The following is an 18,639-nucleotide window of genomic DNA, read 5'->3' as shown; positions in this document are numbered from 1 at the left end:
CAGTAAATCCTATACAGAAGAAGAAGAAGGCACACAGATTTATGCATTGATGACATCATCACCAGGCGCCAGCTGGAGGCGGAGATTGACGGTTCTCGTGCACGTTGATGTGTTGAATAGCTGCGGAAGGTTCATTTTCGGTATCAAGCTTACGGCTGTATTCAGAAGAGAAATGTCTGTCACCGAGATGTTCAGTTACATCCAGGGCTTCCTGAGCGCAGACCAGGACATCAGAGAGGTAAGCACGAACAGCACAGCGTTAGCTCACAGAGACTGCTAGCTAGCAGCTAACCAGAGCCGAAGACTTGTCGTTAAATGTTTAATGAAAATATTTAACCCTGGTAAATGGGACATTATGATTTAGCTACATCAGCTAATAAATTTAATTCAGGTCGATAACAGTTCGCAATAAATATCACTTTTCCTGAAATCTAAATATCACCAAGCTCCAGTGTTTTTACCACGCTTGTAAAGCGTTTTCCCCCAACCAAAGTTAATTTAAAAATTAGTGAATTTAATGCGGGATAGCTTTAATTCCGAATATTGCTGATTGGTTGTGGCTGTATCACCCTAAAACAGGTTTTAAACCATTGAAAAATATACCCGGGTAAAAATAAATAAACAAAAAATAACATTGCCCATTAATAATGTTGTTACGTCCCTCTGCAGCCTCTAATCTGCTCAGTGTGTTCAGCTGGTGCTAATTGACCACACCTAGTCAGGTGTGGATAAAGGCATACCTGAGGCAAGCTTCCCGGGGAGCTCACTTGTCTTTGCCTTGGTGGCACCAGCCATTTTAGCCGACCTGATGGTCCAGTTTAAGACAAAACCTCTGTTCACCTACACTCTGGTATTCGTCTCCTTTTTTATGTTGCGGCTTTGAGCCGGGTCGTAACATAAGTGGGGGCTCGTCCGGGATATTTGGACATTTTAGTGGAGATTGAATATCAGTTTTTTGTATTTGACTTTTAAGTGGGTGAGTGAAGGTGTTCACTGTGATTGAGCAACGTCCCTTTAGTCAGTGTGTTTCAGCTGGGTGGCTGTGCTGCCCTTCCAGTGAAGCACTCGTTTGTTGTTTTGCTTTGTTGTTTTTGGTGGCTATCCTGGGTGGGGGTACGCTTCGGAGTTTGGTAGGAGACTATATCTCTGGTCTGCTGCCTGCTCTCGAGTTCGCGTTTAAAGTTGCCTCGAGCCTGGTACACCACTGAAGACTAGGATAGGTAAAGTTAGGGTTTTGTTGTTTTTAGTGTTTTAGGCTGGGAGTTGCACATAGTAAATCAGTGGCACCAAACTTGGTAGGAGGTTTGAGACCATTCATGATTATGGTCTGTAGCTGAGGCAGGTAGGCTGTTTTTAAGTTGGCATAATGTGTACTGTGTGTGCATATGTCAGTGTTGATGGATGCTAATGAGGTCCTCATGAGGTGAGTGTTTTGTGCTGTGACCTTTAGTGTTGTGGGGAATATGGCGTTTTGTTGGATCACTTGTGAGTGTTGTTGGCCAGGTGATGGCAATAACACTGTGGGGTGCTGAACCACCCTTGATGTGATCATTGTGTGGCCATAGCTCTCCATTTTGTGGTTGGTCACTAGCATGCTTGCTTTACTGAACTTTGTGGATTAAGTAACTCGTTGTGGTATAGGGCCACTCATATGTGACCGTTTGTGTGGTGGAGACCACAGATCACTTGTGTGTGATTGTTCGTGGCTGGTTTCATTTTGTGTTGTAACAGGCTGAATAATCATTTTGGGTTTGTGACTGTTGTACTCCTTTGTGTTGGTCACATGTTACTTTTTGTGTGTTCAGTGTGGCAACTTCAGATCCTCATGTAGAGGCATCCATGCTTAAAGATGCTAACTTATTTTTGAGGGATCAAGGCTTCAGAGGGACTTTTAATAAATTTAGGGGTCCTAGAGGAACCCTTTTAAGGGAGGAGGTGTTACGTCCCTCTGCAGCCTCTAATCTGCTCAGTGTGTTCAGCTGGTGCTAATTGACCACACCTAGTCAGGTGTGGATAAAGGCATACCTGAGGCAAGCTTCCCGGGGAGCTCACTTGTCTTTGCCTTGGTGGCACCAGCCATTTTAGCCGACCTGATGGTCCAGTTTAAGACAAAACCTCTGTTCACCTACACTCTGGTATTCGTCTCCTTTTTTATGTTGCGGCTTTGAGCCGGGTCGTAACAATGTAGAATATATGAATGTACTGGTGAAGTACAGAGAAAGTCTTTGTGGATACAGAGAAAGCATATGATAAAGAGGAACTGTGGTACCGTCAGGAATGGCAGAGAAGTATATGAGGGTGGTGTAGGACATGTATGAAGACAGCCAGACAGAGGCGAGGTGTCCGGTAGGAGTGACAGATGAGTTCAAGGTGGGGCTGAGATTATAATAGGGAGCTCCTTTTTGTTTGCAAGGGTGATGGACAGGTTGGCAGATGAGGTCAGGCAGGAGTCTCCGTGGATTATAATGTTTGCAGATGGCACTGTGATCTGTAATGAGAGTAGAAAGCATGTGGAAGTATGCTCTGGAGAGAAGAGGAATAAATAATGCTTCGTTTGAAGCGAGACAGAGTACATGTGTGGGAATGAGAGGGAGCAGTCGGGTCTTGCAGCGATGCATGCACATTTAGAGTTAATGTGCATATAGAGCAATTATCCCCACATCAGCAGTGACTGTGAAAACTTCCTCGTAGTGTCAAATTCTGCACACGTATCACTCTGCACAATAAAGGTCAAACATCTGAGTGAAGTAACGACAAGCGAAACACATTTTTGCTTAGAGAGGGAATTTGTTCTTCTGTCTTATAGACTTTGTTGTAAGCATCTTAGGTATTCAAAGTGGCAAAGGTATATTGATTTTATTCGGACTTTAGTAGAAGCTTTAAACGCTTTGTTGTTCTTCATTCCCTGTTTTCACAGGATATTCGTAAGGTGGTTCAAACCTTGGAGCAGACCGCCAGGGAAATACTAACAGTACTACAGAGTGTCCACCAACCAAGTGGATTCAAAGAAAGTGAGTGACCCGTGGAGCTGTAGATACTTGGATAAAATGATTTCTGAACCTCTGGTAATCTTCTCTTTTCTCCCTTTTAGTTCCCAGCAAATGTGCGAGGGCGCGGGAGCTGTTCTGCACAGTCAGGACACAAATTGCTGAACTCAAAACAAAATTTCCTATGGAGCAGTATTATAGGTAGGAATGACTTTCTTCTCAACAATTACAGTTGTCGTCACGATTATGCAACGCTAATGAGCTTTTGAATGTTTGTTATTTCGTTCATGAAACCAAAACTCGCAAAATTTTGCTGATAATGTGTTTTTAACTGTCTTGTTTTATTATTAAGTATTTTAATTTATGTGCCTCTGGCTCCCTAAAGAAACAGGACTCACTGCGAGCAGGATATCCTTAAGAAGTCAAGTGTTGTTATCTTTGTTTCTCGGCTTTCTTCTTCTCTCTTTAGGTTCCATGAACACTGGCGGTTTGTCCTGCAGCGTCTGGCTTTCTTAGCAGCGTTTGTTGTCTACCTGGAGAGTGAAAGTCTTGTAAAGCGGGAGGAAGTGGCACAGATACTCGGGAGTAGGTACCGCTTAATGTCATAAAGTCGAAGTCTCGCTGGAGAAAGTCGGCTAATCTTTGCTTCCTCCTCTCTCTCCACCTTGTAGTCGAAGTGGTGCGAGAGAAAGGCTTCCACCTCGATGTAGAGGACTACCTGGCAGGCGTCCTGATCATGGCAAGTGAACTGGTGAGTTTACTGTTAATTGTTATGTTGCTACATACAGTCATGTTCTATATATTAAATACTAGGGGTGCAACGATACACAAAATTCACGGTTCGGTTCGATACTTTGGTGTCACGGTTCGATATTTTTTCGATACAAAAAAATGTTCATGCCTTTTTAATTTGTCATTTATTAAAATTATAAATATATATTTTAACTCAAAAGTACAGTTTTTAAATTTAATGTTGCTGAAACAAAGTAATAAAAAAATAAATCTATCTGATGGAGAAATCACTCATCTTTGGAAAAGAGAGTTTATTACAGAGAAATGGCTCTTTCAAAATAAAAGCTCTACTATACGCTTCTTCTGGGCTATATTCTCAGCAGCATATTAAACATATCAGGTCCCCATAAGGAGAATCATGTGCTAACGGCTGTCTAAATGACTCGGGTAAAGTTTGTAGCATGCTGCTTGTTGTTTTTGTCTGCTTCCACTTGTCTTTGCACGAGGATGATGTCGGAGTAAATGTGCAGTCATATTCGTTGTGTTCCCACTAGTGCTGTCAGCGTAAATCTGAAATGACGTTAACGCCACAACACGGCAAATCTCCGTTAACGAGCTACCGCGGATCGCCCCGTGCGTGGGGCTGGACAGGCAACACGTTAACGAGCTAACTGCGCTAACGCACTAGTTTCCACCAATGTAATTGAGCATTGCGTGGCACATCCAACATACTGTTTTACTTTTGTCCATGACGCGCTTACCTTCAGGTTCATACATCACATGAAAACCAAAATAGTTCCAAACGCCAGATCTGAATGAGGGTGGGGGAGGTTCAATTTGCCATGTTGCAACGAGCTTAACTTCTGTCTTGCTAGCTTGCCCTGCGCTCAGTGAATCTGCGTTCGACTACTCCGCCTAGGCTGCACTGTCGAGCACAGATCCACTGAGCGCTCAACACAGACAGCACCGTCAGAAGAAAAGTTGATAAAATAAATTAAAAATTTTGTATTGTTCATACATATACATACCGAACCAAAAGCACTGTATCGAACGGTTCAATATCGATACGAGTTTCGTTGCACCCCTATTAAATACGTTCTAGAAATCATGAGGACAAGCACTTGATTAATTGATCATCAGCAAGTTTGAGCTCCTCTATAAAAGCAGAAGTTTTGCCAGTTTGCAGGTCTGGAGCATTCAGGTGTGTGTTTGGGGAAGAAAGATATTATTGCAGTAATTTCTGTCCATAAATCTGGTGGTAAGATTATTTCCAAAAATGTTGTAAACAATGATTTGTTGTGTATAAGTTGACCTTAACTCGCCACGCTGTTTGTCGATCCAGTCACGCTTGGCGGTAAACAGCGTCACAGCGGGAGACTACAACCGGCCCCTGCGCATCTCCAACTTCATCAACGAGCTGGACTCGGGCTTCCGCCTGCTCAACTTGAAGAACGACCCTCTGAGGAAGCGCTACGACGGCCTCAAGTACGACGTGAAGAAAATCGAAGAGGTAGTTTATGACTTGTCAATCCGCGGTCTGGCCAAGGAGCCCGAGGCCGCTGGTGAGAAGTAGAGCGGCGAGGGCGCGATTGGCTGTGGGAGAAGGAGGGCGTGGTGGCTGCCCCGCCCCCAAGCTGGGAACTCTCCATGGCTGCTGCAGATTGGAGACTTTACACCACCTGGAACATGAGAGCCAGGGATCTGCCTGAGGCCCCAGCAACCGAAGACAGACTGTGTATGTGTGTGTGTGCGTGCTTATCGGCGTATATCTGTGCGAATGCATGCGTGAGACGTGCGTCAGGTGGATGGCAGTCTGTCGGAAAGGATAGCAGAGGCGGCGACGCCCCCATCAGATGATTTGATTTGTTGCTGGTTTTGGAAACGCGTTCTCAGTCTTCTGATCTCTGTTAAACTGAGCTGGTTTTGCAGCTGTTCACTCTTTCGCAACAGTCAGATTTTTATGATTTCTTTACAGTGTTTTGATGCTTAATTGTTTAAGAAGACGGAGATGGCTCAGAGTGAAGCGCTCCAGCCAGGCTCATTTACTCTGTCATTGTTTTTATGCGTTTACAAAGAAAAAAGAAACAGTATTTGTGTTGTTTACTAGCATTTGATGCCCGGTGTTTCTTAGGACTCTGACTTTATTGTTTAAAAAAACAAACAAAAAAACCCCACAAAAATATCTAGGAGCCTCATTTATAAAGAAGATGGTTCACTCAAACTTGAGAGAAACAACCGATTCATACATTTTTAAAGCGTTTGAACTCAGAAGGTTTTGGATTTCCATCAGTAGCATTTATAAACGAGGCTCTGGGAGAGGACGAGCCAAAGAAAAGACAAAGATGCACTTCATATGACATAAAGCTGCTGTGATGAGTCAGGTATGTTCTTTGTTTTCATACAGTAAGAAACCCTTGCAGCGCAGTGCCAACGAGCAAATAGAACGTCTCTGTGTGTGTAGTGCAGTGTGTCCATTTGTTTTTCATGGAGCGAAACTTCTTGAAGGTTTGTTTCTGTTGTGGGCGTCCGAGCTTCAGTTTGCTTCGATACTTTAATGTTGCTGAATTGTGTTTTTATATAGAAAAAAAAATCACTGTTTCCCTTCTATATTGTGATTTTGTTTCAAATAAATTGATCTCAATTGTTCAGTGTGTATTGTTGTCTTTGAAATCCCAAAGATGAAGCGAATGATTCTGAGTACAAACATCTACTTTATACAGGAAAAACAACAACAACAAAGGTTGTGTTTAAAATCTTTTAATATAATGCACAATATATTACACTGAGGAAATAAAACGTCAGGTCTTTCATACACAAATGAGGAAAAGAAACTTTAATGAAACTCTGCAGATTTAGTTTTTTCTTTTTAAATCTGAAACTGCGTCCTCCAACAGTACAGGCGTGTCGGTGTGGCGCTGAGCAGCCCTGCCCTCCGAAACACAGTGATCGTGCTACTTCATAACATAACAGCATTGGTCTTATCTGGTGGTTTTGGTTTCGATGACTGGGTCGACTTTATAGTTTCAAAGTGCAGGAATCGGCTTCGGTCGACCAGAGTCCCTCTTTTACATCAAGTATGGTCAACAGTAATGACTGTAACGGAGTTTTTACCAGCAGTTACACTGGAGAATATACTATTACTGAATCATAATAATAAAGTGCATCAAACAAAATAAAGCTTTCTTAAATAATAATAAAAATAAACACACCATGAGTAGTAAAAACACAAATTAGAAGAAGACACAGAGGATCAGTCGATCACATCAGCAGTCAGGGACTGTCGAAGGAATAATTATATTGCCTGTAAATGAATCTCGGTCAAGTCAGACGAGTCTATTTCAGAGGTTAATGCTACTATGACGGATTGCAAATACTTCAGTTTTCATTTAACAGTGATCAAGTACCAAGGCACAACAGCTCATCGCTAAGTCACATAACACAGCTGAAACTGCGTCACGACGAGATGGTTTGGATGCTTTTTCTTTGAGGCGTTTGTCGTCAAGGTAGCAGGCTTTTACAACCTTAACGCCAGAGTTTCAAAACAGAACCTTTTTTTTTTGGTCTCTCACAGCTACACAGAGGGTGGGATGGACAAGAAATGGTGGCATAACTGAATCAGTTAAAGTATTAAAGTCATAATAGATAGTCTGTTAACAGAAAGTCAGTGATTCCAGCTTCCAGTTTGGATTCAGGAGACAGACACTATCTCTACTTTTAAGATTAGGCTTCAAACTTTCCTTTTTGCTAAAGCATATAGTTAGGGCTGGACCAGGTGACCCTGAATCCTCCCTTAGTTATGCTGCAATAGACGTAGGCTGCCGGGGGATTCCCATGATGCATTGAGTTTTTCCTTTCCAGTCACCTTTCTCACTCACTATGTATTAACAGACCTCTCTGCATTGAATCATATCTGTTATTAACCTCTGTCTCTCTTCCACAGCATGTCTTTTATCCTGTCTTCCTTCTCTCACCCCAACCAATCACAGCAGAGGCCCCGCCCCTCCCTGAGCCTGGTTCTGCCGGAGGTTTCTTCCTGTTAAAAGGGAGTTTTTCCTTCCCACTGTCGCCAAAGTGCTTGCTCATAGGGGGTCATATGATTGTTGGGTTTTTCTCTGTATCTATGAAGCGCCTTGAGGCGACTTTTGTTGTGATTTGGTGATATATAAATAAAATTGAATTGAATTGATTCTAAGTGGTTTGTTTACTGAAAAGTGATATTCTTAAAATCTGAATATAGTGAGTCTCCTAAGAAGACTCAATGCCAGACCAAATGATTGGTTGAAGAAACAACCAGCAAATCATTCAATAATACAAAAAACTGGTTGTTGATTCTCTGTTATTACATTATTACAACTGTGCAGAGGCCAGTGGTGGTCTCCACATGAGGTCCTGCAGCCGAGGTTGGAAAAACTCTGCACTTAACACACAGGTAGTGTTTGACGTCACCCGGTTTGACAGGATGTTTCAAGAAAGAGGACTGACGAGACTCTTCACAAACTGCTTTCATGGCACTTAAATCTAATGACCGTAACAGAGGCGTCCTTAGCGTTAGGGAAAGCTTTAGTCGTGCCCACCGACCAATCAGACTCCAGTTAAATGTGCCACATAAAACCCAAACGACACAGTAAAGCAGGATTAACACCTGAACGGCAAAAGGAAAACCTCAGGAAAACAAAATGCATATACAGTAGCTACTTACTTTGAAACTGGCAGAGATTATTGCTGTTACGGTGACGCGGGAGGTCTGTACAGCCCGTTTTGAAAGGCTCTGCTCCACTGCTTATCTGGCAGTGGAAGATTGCCCTACCGCCAATGTACAGTAGAGGGCGGCACACGGACACAATAGGGCAGTGACGACAAACGAAAACCACCGAACAAAAAGATGTGGACGACATTTCTGCCTTCAGAAATGTTCTTACATCACACTGTGTTGTATTAAAAAAAGAAAAGGAACTAAAAATAAACAAAGATGTTACAATTTTTCCCGTTGCAGTCGGTCATGTTCGGTCATGCTGTTCGACAGACACACGTTACTGAAAAACACGGCTCTGCTTCTCCGAGAGCAAACGGTCTTTACAATCAAGGCCGACGACATCGACCCAAGTTTCTTTCTTTGTTTTTCATTTGGTCGTCCAAGAATCTGACTTCGCTCTTGCAATGTAACAGTTTCAAATTAAATCTACATACATAATATTTTATGACAGTATGGCGCACTTACAGCTTCGTAACAAAAACAAAGTGCTTCGTCGTTTTCTTGCCCTCATGAGAGTCTGAGATTTGTTTTCTCTTCCCTTTTTATTTGTTGTTATTGAATTCTAACGAGTTATGACAGCGGAGTCACTCGGCTTCCTGTCGTCGGCTGATTTTTGCAGTAGGAGGTTATTTACAGTGTAACAAAGGTGAGTGGTGGTTAGTCTCAGGACCGCGTTTGGTTCGTGTTGATCATGATGTTGGGCAAAGCGTTACGTCTTTTCCTCCAGGTGCCCAAGTCCCGAGCGTACCTCTTAATCTGGTGGAACCACTGCTGGGTGCGAGATTTGTCCGAGGCGCGGAAAACGAACGACTCCCGCCGGATGTCAAGCACCTCGAACGTGTCCTCGCAGTCCGGATCGGTCGACACCACGCAGTTCCCCAGTCGGATGGGCTCTCTCAGCACTGTGAACTTCCCGCTGCTCTTGTCCTTGATCAGAACCAGCACTCCGTCCCGAATGCTCTCTCCGCCGCTTTCCATCTGATCCCCCCGAGCCACCAGGTCGGCGCACAGTCCCTCAACCGCCCGCTGCGTCCTCACCATCAGCAGGCTCTGGACGTTCTGGAACTTGAGAGCCTTGCTGCCCTTCTTCACCCACTGACCGTCCGCCGGCTGGGACAGCTGGAGCGGCCCCTCCATGACAAATCGCGTGTTTTCCCTCGCCCACCCCACCGTCTTCATCGACACCTCTCGCATCTCGATGTTGATGACCTCCCGGTTCTTGCGGCTGTCGCGGCGGAACGAGCGCAGCGACCAGGTGACCCCGTTGCCCTCCTGCTTGGTCTTCATGTTGATGTGCTCCAGGTGGGACTCGACCCGACTCTTGGCTTCGCGGAGACGCGCGTAGTCGGGGTGGCACTCGGGAGTGACCTTAATGATGCGGCTCAACAAAAGCGGGTACTTGGTCACGCGCTGGAGGGGCGCCATGAGGAAGGAGCGCAGGTTCATACGACGCAGGGCTGTGTTGTCATTCTGAGAAACATCCAGGAAGATTCTGAAGAGAGAAGTGAGAGAAGAGGACGATGAGACATTCTTACAGTCTGTATATGTCTTTGGGGAAACTCTTAAAAACTTGATTAATGGAATCATAAGACAGCCTGAGTCATGGGTGAGCTGCAGCTCTGTCTAAAAATATGAATCATTGCAGCTCTGCTCTTGAAATAGAACATCTTCTGAATAAGTGATAACTCGCTGTCCTTTCCATTAAGAATTACACAGCACAGCCGTGGCAGGAACAAGAGAAAGCTCCCACAGCAATTTTGCCATCGCACAGAGCCACAGGAAGACCAGTCCAGTACTTTGTGTGTACCTTAGCAGCTCTTTTTCTTTCTCCAGTGTATTCAGCATGTTGACTGAGGTGGACTGCTGCAGACAGTAGGTCTGAAAGGCGGGCAGCATGTTGACAAACTCCAGAAAGATCTCTCCTATGTACACTGTCAGCAGATCTTCATCTCCCTGAAATCAAACCACAGGAAAGCAACGGCCTTAAAAGTCATTGTCCAAAGTGGTACGTGCAGACTTGATGCTCGGCTCTCGCCTCATCACTTCACACAAGGGTACGAATTAGTGAGCACAGCAGTTATCGGGGAGTTACAGTAACACTCCCAAAAATTATTAGTCCCAGATATACCAGCTGTTTGAAGGTAAACTTGAAGTACAGTATCATACAGAGAGCATTTGAGACTCTTCTCACCGAGAGAAGCAGAAATGAAACAGAGCTAGGAGAGACACCCTTCAACCGTGATATGAGCGTCGATATTTACAGAGTTCTTCCAACAGAAGACGCTTTGCAACTTCCCTGTTTGTGGCGCGTGTGCTTGAACAGCATAAATATGTAAATGACTACCTACACGTAACAAATGTTAGGGATTTTGTTCATGTCTTATGTGTCTGAAAGAAAGAAATTATCAGCTGATATTTCAGAATACGCACAAACAAAATAAATAAGTAATAAAAGTACCGAAAGTGGCACATATACTGTTTTCTGATGACTCTTTAGACCATAGGTGTCAAACTCTGGCGAAGCCATACCAAATTACTATCAGAGCTGGCCTACTGGTATTATACAGCTAATATATTTTGTTTAGTATTAAGCTTTGCTTGTTCCATATTCAGTTTTTCAGCAAAACCTGTTTGAGTCCATAAGAAAAGATTAATTCTTAAATCTGGAGGAAGATTTTTTTTCAATAAATATTAATGTTAGCCCGCGACCTTGTTCCAGTTCTGAATTTTGGCCCACTGTGTATTTGAGTTTGACACCCCTGCTTTAGACCTTTAGTCATTTGAAATTCAAGGTGGCCGACATTTTTTAAGAAGGCTTCTTTAAATTTCTTTTAAGAAAATGTCTTTCATTAAAGATAAGTAGAATGATCTTTAGTGCTTGATCTTAAAGAAACTTATTTTAGTAATAAGAACTTTATTTATGGAGCATTTTTCAAAAACCTGTGTTACAAAGTGCTACAAAATCTCCTGGATGGACTCCTGCACTCTTCACTGTTTGACTCTCCCCACCGGCTAAAGCTGGCTCAGGATCTTTCTGACCTGCTCAGAAGGTTAGCAGTTTGATCCCTGGCTTTTATACTTAAAGCTTAGCTGGCAAGACAATGAACTTCAAATTTCCCCTGATGCATCCACTGGAGTATTTGTGTGTGGATAATTAAATTGTATGTGCGAGTGTAGAGCTTTGAGATCTCAGTAGAAGCACAACAGCGCTGTATGAATATCAGTCCATCTAACTTGCATTGTACTATATAAGGACAGAACGCAGAGGGATGATAAGTTAACTGAATTAACTTCAACTCTGATTTATAAAACAGACGTTGGTGACATCACTGCTGTCAAACTTGTTGATGAGGCACTAGGTGTCTCTGTTTTGTTGTACTGTGTTATTGAGGCACTAATAGGAGGGTAATAAGCTCCAAGAGCAACACCTGGGCCCAGTGAGCTGGGCTGTAAAAGCTCCCTCCCTCCTGCAGCGACTATGTGACTCCCAGGCTCGGACCAGCACAGCCACAGTGTGTGTTTCAGGTTTATTGTATTATTTGCTCTCCATCCACCCATGCATGCTCCACACTGCTGACCTTCTGATAAACACACACACTTTTTAGTTTCGTTATATTTTTGCAAGTAAATTGTAATTCCCTTCATCTTTTCTCCCTCTTGCTGCTGCAGCCAGTGAGCTGGGCTGTCAGCTAACTAATGTTACTGACTTGTTAGTGTAGTTATATTTGGCTCACAGGAAGATTGGGCCAGCCGAAGGGTAAACAGTGCAGAGACACGTGTGCCACGTTAACCGGTGATTCTAAATCAGCAGCAGGGTTTAGATGGAAGTCTGAACGATTATTTTTCACTCTTTGTTAGAGTGCCCATGGTGTACCCAACCTCTCGCCCAATGTCAACTGGGATAAGCTGTTAAAGAGGCAAATGTTTACAGTTATCAGTAGCACTAACGCTCCTTAGCTTTAATGCTAACCACTGATTTGTTACGTGTTAAGCCAAAACAAGTAAAAAGAAGACTAAAGTGCTCTGTACAGCTGAGACGATGTCCAGAATTGGTGATACTTTACTGCAGGCACTATCATCTCCAGTGTTGGTCAAGTTACTTGAAAAAAGTAATCAGTAACTAATTACTGATTACTTCCCCAAAAAAGTAATCCCGTTACTTTACTGATAACTTATTTTCAAAAGTAATTAGTTACTTAGTTACTTAGTTACTTTTTAAAAACACGATTTACAACCCGAATAGGTGATAAAGCGATAGATCTTTCAGTCCAATTCTACTTTTTCTGCATAATCATCATACAAAATGTAATCAAATGGAAAAGTCTCTTTTTTAAAACTTGTTTTATTAGTTTTAATCTTTTAACTTTATGCATCAAGCAAAAATTTAATTATATGCAACATTCTCTGACTGGAAGAAATTTGTTTAATATTTAAACCTATTTTCTGCACATTCCAGCACATAAAATAAAATATTTTTTGTGTTTACACTCAGTCTTTCAAATAGATGCAAGTAAAACACAGCAGAAAATAAATAAAGTCAAAGACTAGCGGTCCTGTTGCTCTATTTTCACCTGTAAAGCAGGAGTGGGGTAGGCGGAGGTTTACCCTGGTGCAGGTGTGCAGCGGTCAGTGGAAGAATCCGCGAGTTTCTCTGTGAGTTTCCCATTACGTCGTAGCTACTCGGTGCTTGTTTAGGGTTTTTTTCGCTGTAAAAAGAAGTTTTCTTCCCACGCACAACGGACACTAATGTTTTTGTCACTTTTTATGGAATCAAACTCAAAGTAAGGTCAGTACTTCCACGCTTTAAACGCTGCACACTCATACTCTCTCTGCACTCGATATATGATCCATTGTTGATCTGCACACAGCTGTTGTCACGAACGTCGCACTCGCTTACGTCACTGTCATGAGACATTCTCGCAAAAAAAATCACAGTTTTAGTAACGCAGTAACGCAGCGTTCCTACGGGAAAGTAACGGTAATCTAATTACCGTTTTTGCAATAGTAATCCCTTACTTTACTCGTTACTTGAAAAAAGTAATCGGATTACGCGTTACTGTAATCTGATTACTTTTTTGGGCAGTAAAAAAGTAACTACAGTCACTCATTGTTAATGTAAGCATATACATGAGAGCATGATTAATGGTTCCTCTCCTCTACTTGACAACAAGTGACCGTTTTCGTCGTCGCTGTGAGAGAAACAAACATTTTTACCTGCAATTGCTTTGAGTGTATACATGTAAACGCGTGTGCTTAAACTTGTGGTTCTGATGTTTGTACTGAATCTCTAAAGTGTACTTCTACATATATCTGAATTTGGACTCAGTAACAGTTAAAAAAAGAAACAATGGCATTTAATGACATTATAAGTGTGACCCTAAAGGTGAATTATGCAACAACAGGAGATGTTGAAATCCGTTTGTGAGCCAGAAGATGCCAACTTTGCTCGTGCACAGCTGGTATTTATGTGTGAGAGACAGAGCGTGTGGGTCACCTGGTCAAAGGCCTGATCGATGCTGTCCTGCAGGTGTTCAGTGAAGCGTTCGTTGACATCTATTAACTCCTGAACGTTGCTGAACACCACGGCGAGCTGCTCAGCGGTCAGCAGCCCGGCACTCTGCATGGGGCAGTAAAACTCCTCTTTGATGATGCGCAGGTCCTCGCCGTAGCTCGACTCCGTGTTCAGAAACTCCAGGATGGCTTCCTTGCGTTCAATGCGCAACTTGGAGCAACGTTCGCACATGCGCTCTCCCCGTTCTTTCGAGGCCCCGTCCCTCAGTCCACAGTCCGGACACGGTCTCTGGGCCTCCCAGGCTCTCAGAGAGGCCGACGGTCTCTTCCAGGTGCGGGACAGACCCGGCCCGATGCCGCTGTCCACTCGTTCCACGTCGGCTCCCCGGCTTCTGCGGTAACGGCGAGGCTCGTTGTCCTCTTCGTCGCGCTCATCGCTGAGGCCCACCACTCCGCTGTCTGCACTCAGGCTGCTGATGGTGCTCCAGCGGTGTTGTCCGGTTCGAGTCACGCCCAAGACTGCCTGGCGCTCCTCACCGGGAGGCTCTGAGCGACCACGAATTGCTGCGGGTGCTGGGGAGAGGGATGTGAGGATGATCAGATCATTAGCAATCGGAATGTTTATGGATTTACCCTCCAGTTTTTGTCAATCAAATAAATGCAGGTTTCTGGGAAAAGGCCAGCAAGGTCATCATTAGCATATGTCGTATTGATGGACTTCCTTTGCCCAGCACTAGTGTAATGGGTCTTCAACTGACAGGGAACATAAGCCGGTAGTTTGTGTGTGTGTGTGTTTGGTGGGAGGACTTGAGGACAGGGTCCAAAGGCCATAATGTTCAGTGACAAGCAAGACTCCAAGTTGCATAAGGGATGTAAAAACAGAACAAATGTATTTCTTAAAAGCCTTTTTTTCCTTTTTTAAAAAAAGAAAAACGGGATGGGATGTCAAATGCCAGGCTCAGCTGGAGGCTCATTCACAATTTATTTGGATTCGCCTCATGGTGAGGTCAGAGGTGTAATGAGGACAAATAGATCTGTAAAGGTGCTGGCATTTGTTCACAGGAAGGAAGCATCGAGTCAAATCCCATCACACAGTGATGGGGTCAGTGGCATACACCATAGGAATATGTGCAATGTTTATATGTTGAGACTGTATACAAAGATAGATGACCTGACAGTCCCCCAAAAACAAAGCCAAAACATCTCAATCACCTCTTTGTAGATGGATGAACCCATGAACCCCACCTGCTCCATGCTAGCAGACAGGAAATAGGCCTAAATACAAACCATCCAGCTTTGTAGACGACTGTCACTGAAATCAACTGAGTTTACACACGAGGAGTCGTCAATGAGAAGGCAAATAACTGAGAGAAACTGAGGGCTTAAATAGACTGGATAATAAGGAAGAGTTGAAGCAGGTGAGAAAACATCTGGAATAAATCTAACTAATGACACAGAGGAAGTAGAACTAAACACAATGCACAGGACAAAAGACTAAAAGAATAAAACAGGAAACAGGCATGGGGGAACGAAACAATAGCAAAAGGTCCAAATTGACAACACTGGGTCAAGGATCCAGCTGTAGTGGACATCACAGGCTCTGATTGCAGGTACGTCTCTAATAACCCCAAATACACCAATCAGCAGTATTCTTTATAACCTTTGGTACAAAATCAAAGCTGAGAAAAGTGGCTACAATATACTGAAGTTCATTCACACTCTAAGGCAGGGGTGTCGAACTCCAGGCCTCCAGGGCCGGTGTCCTGCAGCTTTTAGATATCACCCTGGGTCAACACACCTGAATCAAATGATCAGTTCATTACCAGGCTTCAGGACATGTTGAGGAGGTAATTTAACCATTTAAATCAGGTGTGTTGGATCAAGGACACGTCTAAAACCTGCAGGACCCCCGAGGCCTGGAGTTTGACACCTGTGCTCTAAGGTTACCTACATAGCTTTAAAAAAAGTTGAAAGGCCCTTTTCCCCAAATTTAAAGTGCTGTTGCCAGTTTTCTAACTAATCATAAGATCATGTTACCTGCCATTGTGCAGTTACACTCAGCAACCCACAGTAGTTGAGATGTACATGATTTCTAAAAATCATCTCAAAAACACAGAACATGGACAAGATTTTAATGTCAAAGGTATTATATCGCTTAAAAGATATAAGATACAGAATCCAGAAAGCTTTACTGCATGATTTTCCAGTAGCCTACATGTTAAATAGCTACCTGCCCCCTGAGTTATGTTTTATTTTATTAATTCGACTCAAGCTTGGAAATATTTGTGTGGAAGCAAAGTAGAGGCAATAAATTTAAGTGTTTTACCAGTTACCAAGAATCTACCAGGGACTCTTTACTGCTTGGATTTTGGTGACATTCATTAAATGACCTTAGTGAGGTTGGCTGGAAAGTTGGATTCAAGGATGAAGGAAGCATCACGTTGATTAGCGTGTGGCTCCTGTTTACTGAGGTAGATATTTGAGCAACACACACATATTCTTAACAGTTGCATTTGTGTTACAACCCAAACACCTCCAACCAGATTTGACGCATGGACATCCTTTGATGGAAGTTCACCAGTCTGTGTCGTTTCAGCTGCAGTGACACTTTTTGTTGAAGTCGTCCTTATTTGTGGGATTTTCTTTATCCAAAGTAGCTCCATTTAATTTAACTAAAACCTGAAGAAGGAACACAATGTGGCACAGCTGTTATGCACTTACCACTGTCTCTGTCTCTATCGCGATCTCGACGGTGGCCGTGGAGTCGAGCGGCGGCGGCGATCTTCATCTCCAGCTGCTTGCGCTTGGAGGCGTCGGCCGGCATGGGGTCACTGTAGTGGGGTCGCAGGCGGCACTCGCGCTGCGCTCTCACCGTCTCAGCCAGCTCATAGGCTGCGTCCGAGCTGGAGCGCCTGCAGCCCAGACTAGCGTGCTGCCAGTTGGAAAGACACGTGTGTCAATCAAACGGTCGTGTTGCTATAGCAACAGGTGAAAGAGGGCAAAGCTCTCCGAGGTACTAAAGGTGGCAATGACAACAAGACTGAAATTCCAGCTTGCGTGTTTCTGTGTGTGCGTGCCTGTGAGAGCAGTTACCATGCACAGTGTCACCATCTTCACTGGCATGACATCATTACATAACAAATTTTGGTTATCGCTCTGATCCCGGCTTGTAGCACTGACAAGAATCCAAATTTCACAGTCAGTTGCAGCACTAATCGTCTGCCAAGTCTCGTAAAAAGGCTGTAAATTCAGCGAGGCCACGCTTTGAAAATTCTGCTCTTATCGCAACTTCAAACCACCCAGCCTCGAAGATGAGAGATATCCTCCAGACGACAAATTCTTTAGAGGTTAAAGCAAGGAATTCCCCAAACACTGCAGCATTCAGGATGGACAAACACTCCTCGAGTGATCTCTGAAATTCTTTTAGGGTCTCTCAAGCCCCTGAGAATCAACCTGAGATATAAAGTTCAAAGGTCATAGTTATAGCATCTTCCTCATCACCCCAAAGGCATCGTCAGCATCCCCTATAACATCCATATAATGGCTTTAGATTGCCCATAGTCTTCCTAACCGTAGACACGAATAGAGCAACTAAATATGACTGAAAGGTGCAAGACTTTCATCGCTTCACACAGCTCGCAGCTATCGGATAAAATGAAGGAGAATAATTCATATTCTACTAAATTATCTAATAACACCCGTTTCTCCGGTAAATGCAGAGGCTGTTAATTTAAAATAAAAGAAGGCAAGAAAGAAGCAAACGCACCTCGACATCTGTTGTCTAAGCTACCTAACAGCTGCTACAACATGCAAGCGAGGTATGACTCCATGTCAGTCCGGCTCTTCTGTTCTGGTCTGCAGATGCAGAGAGGAGCACGATGCTAGCTGCAGCTGAGCCTGGTGTCAAGCTGCAGCCAGCCAGCCAGCAGAGAGAGAGAGGAGGCACGCAGAGAGCAGGAATGGAGCGCTCAGTTACCAGCAGCAGCTCACTGCTGGAGGGATGCTTAATCCTCCTTTTTTTTCCTTTTACTGCATCCTCAGTCGTTGAGCTGTAGCTGGAAGACAGACCGCTGCATGCTTGTTCTCAGCAAATACCTCTGCATCAGTATATGTGAGGGATGTGCATGTGTGCGTGTCGCAGTCCCCTTGCTTGTCCCAGTCACCGATGAATACCAATAGATCAGTGTGTTTCTGCACACTGCGAGGCAACGGCAGAAAGCAGAAGCGACCTAAGGAGCGCACGGGGAACGCTGTTAAGACACGACAAACAAAAAAAAGAGAGAGAGAAAGAATCCTTACGCATTCTCCTGCTTCCTCTCTTCCTCCTTCTCCTGCAGGTGCCTCTTCGCCAGCCTCGGCTCCGCAGGCCGTTGCCGACGTTGCCATGGCAACGGCGGAGGGCTGACAGTCGGCCGAGGGGGCGGTGATGTCACAGCCTCCGTCCCGGTCACCTGACAGCCTGACGGGGGTCTCGGCGGAGATCTCTGCACTGCAGCTGGTGAAGAGAGGAGGGAGATGGACGTAGAGAGGAGGGGAGGGAGAGAGATGGGTGAAGAGACGGGTGGAAGATTGGGAGGGTGGGGGGGTGAAAGGGATGGAATAGAAAGCAAAAGGATAAGGGGGATAGAAGAAAAAGAGGAGGGAACAAGACGTGTG

At 44.1% G+C, this 18,639-nt stretch overlaps 2 protein-coding genes across 4 annotated transcripts in view; one reads left to right on the top strand and one right to left on the bottom strand.

Moving 5' to 3' along the window:
* Nucleotides 1-49: 49 nt before the first annotated feature.
* tsn (translin) lies at nt 50-6,367 on the top strand. The gene is made up of 6 exons (XM_006799143.3): nt 50-238; nt 2,918-3,011; nt 3,092-3,188; nt 3,457-3,572; nt 3,659-3,738; nt 5,062-6,367. Exons 1-6 carry the CDS (start codon nt 50-52, stop codon nt 5,290-5,292), a joined length of 807 nt encoding a protein of 268 aa, XP_006799206.3. The 3' UTR covers nt 5,293-6,367.
* A 99-nt stretch (nt 6,368-6,466) lies between these two features.
* Nucleotides 6,467-18,639, bottom strand: part of arhgef49 (Rho guanine nucleotide exchange factor 49) — an 87,355-nt gene continuing 75,182 nt past the window's right edge. For all 3 annotated transcript variants that reach the window (XM_087829922.1, XM_087829923.1, XM_087829924.1), the window contains 5 exons: nt 18,283-18,478; nt 16,705-16,915; nt 13,967-14,556; nt 10,280-10,425; nt 6,467-9,964 (listed from right to left, as the gene is read on the bottom strand). In XM_087829922.1, coding sequence (XP_087686048.1) covers nt 9,136-9,964; nt 10,280-10,425; nt 13,967-14,556; nt 16,705-16,915; nt 18,283-18,478 — 1,972 coding nt within the window. In that variant the 3' untranslated portion in view covers nt 6,467-9,135. The remainder of the gene's footprint in view (nt 9,965-10,279; nt 10,426-13,966; nt 14,557-16,704; nt 16,916-18,282; nt 18,479-18,639) is intronic.

The sequence above is a fragment of the Neolamprologus brichardi genome, chromosome 16 (assembly GCF_056152115.1).
Source record: "Neolamprologus brichardi isolate AB-2024 chromosome 16, ASM5615211v1, whole genome shotgun sequence".
Taxonomy (NCBI): Eukaryota; Metazoa; Chordata; class Actinopteri; order Cichliformes; family Cichlidae; genus Neolamprologus; species Neolamprologus brichardi.
The sequence above is the reverse complement of the archived record's forward strand: the minus strand, read 5'-3'. Positions and strand labels throughout refer to the sequence as shown.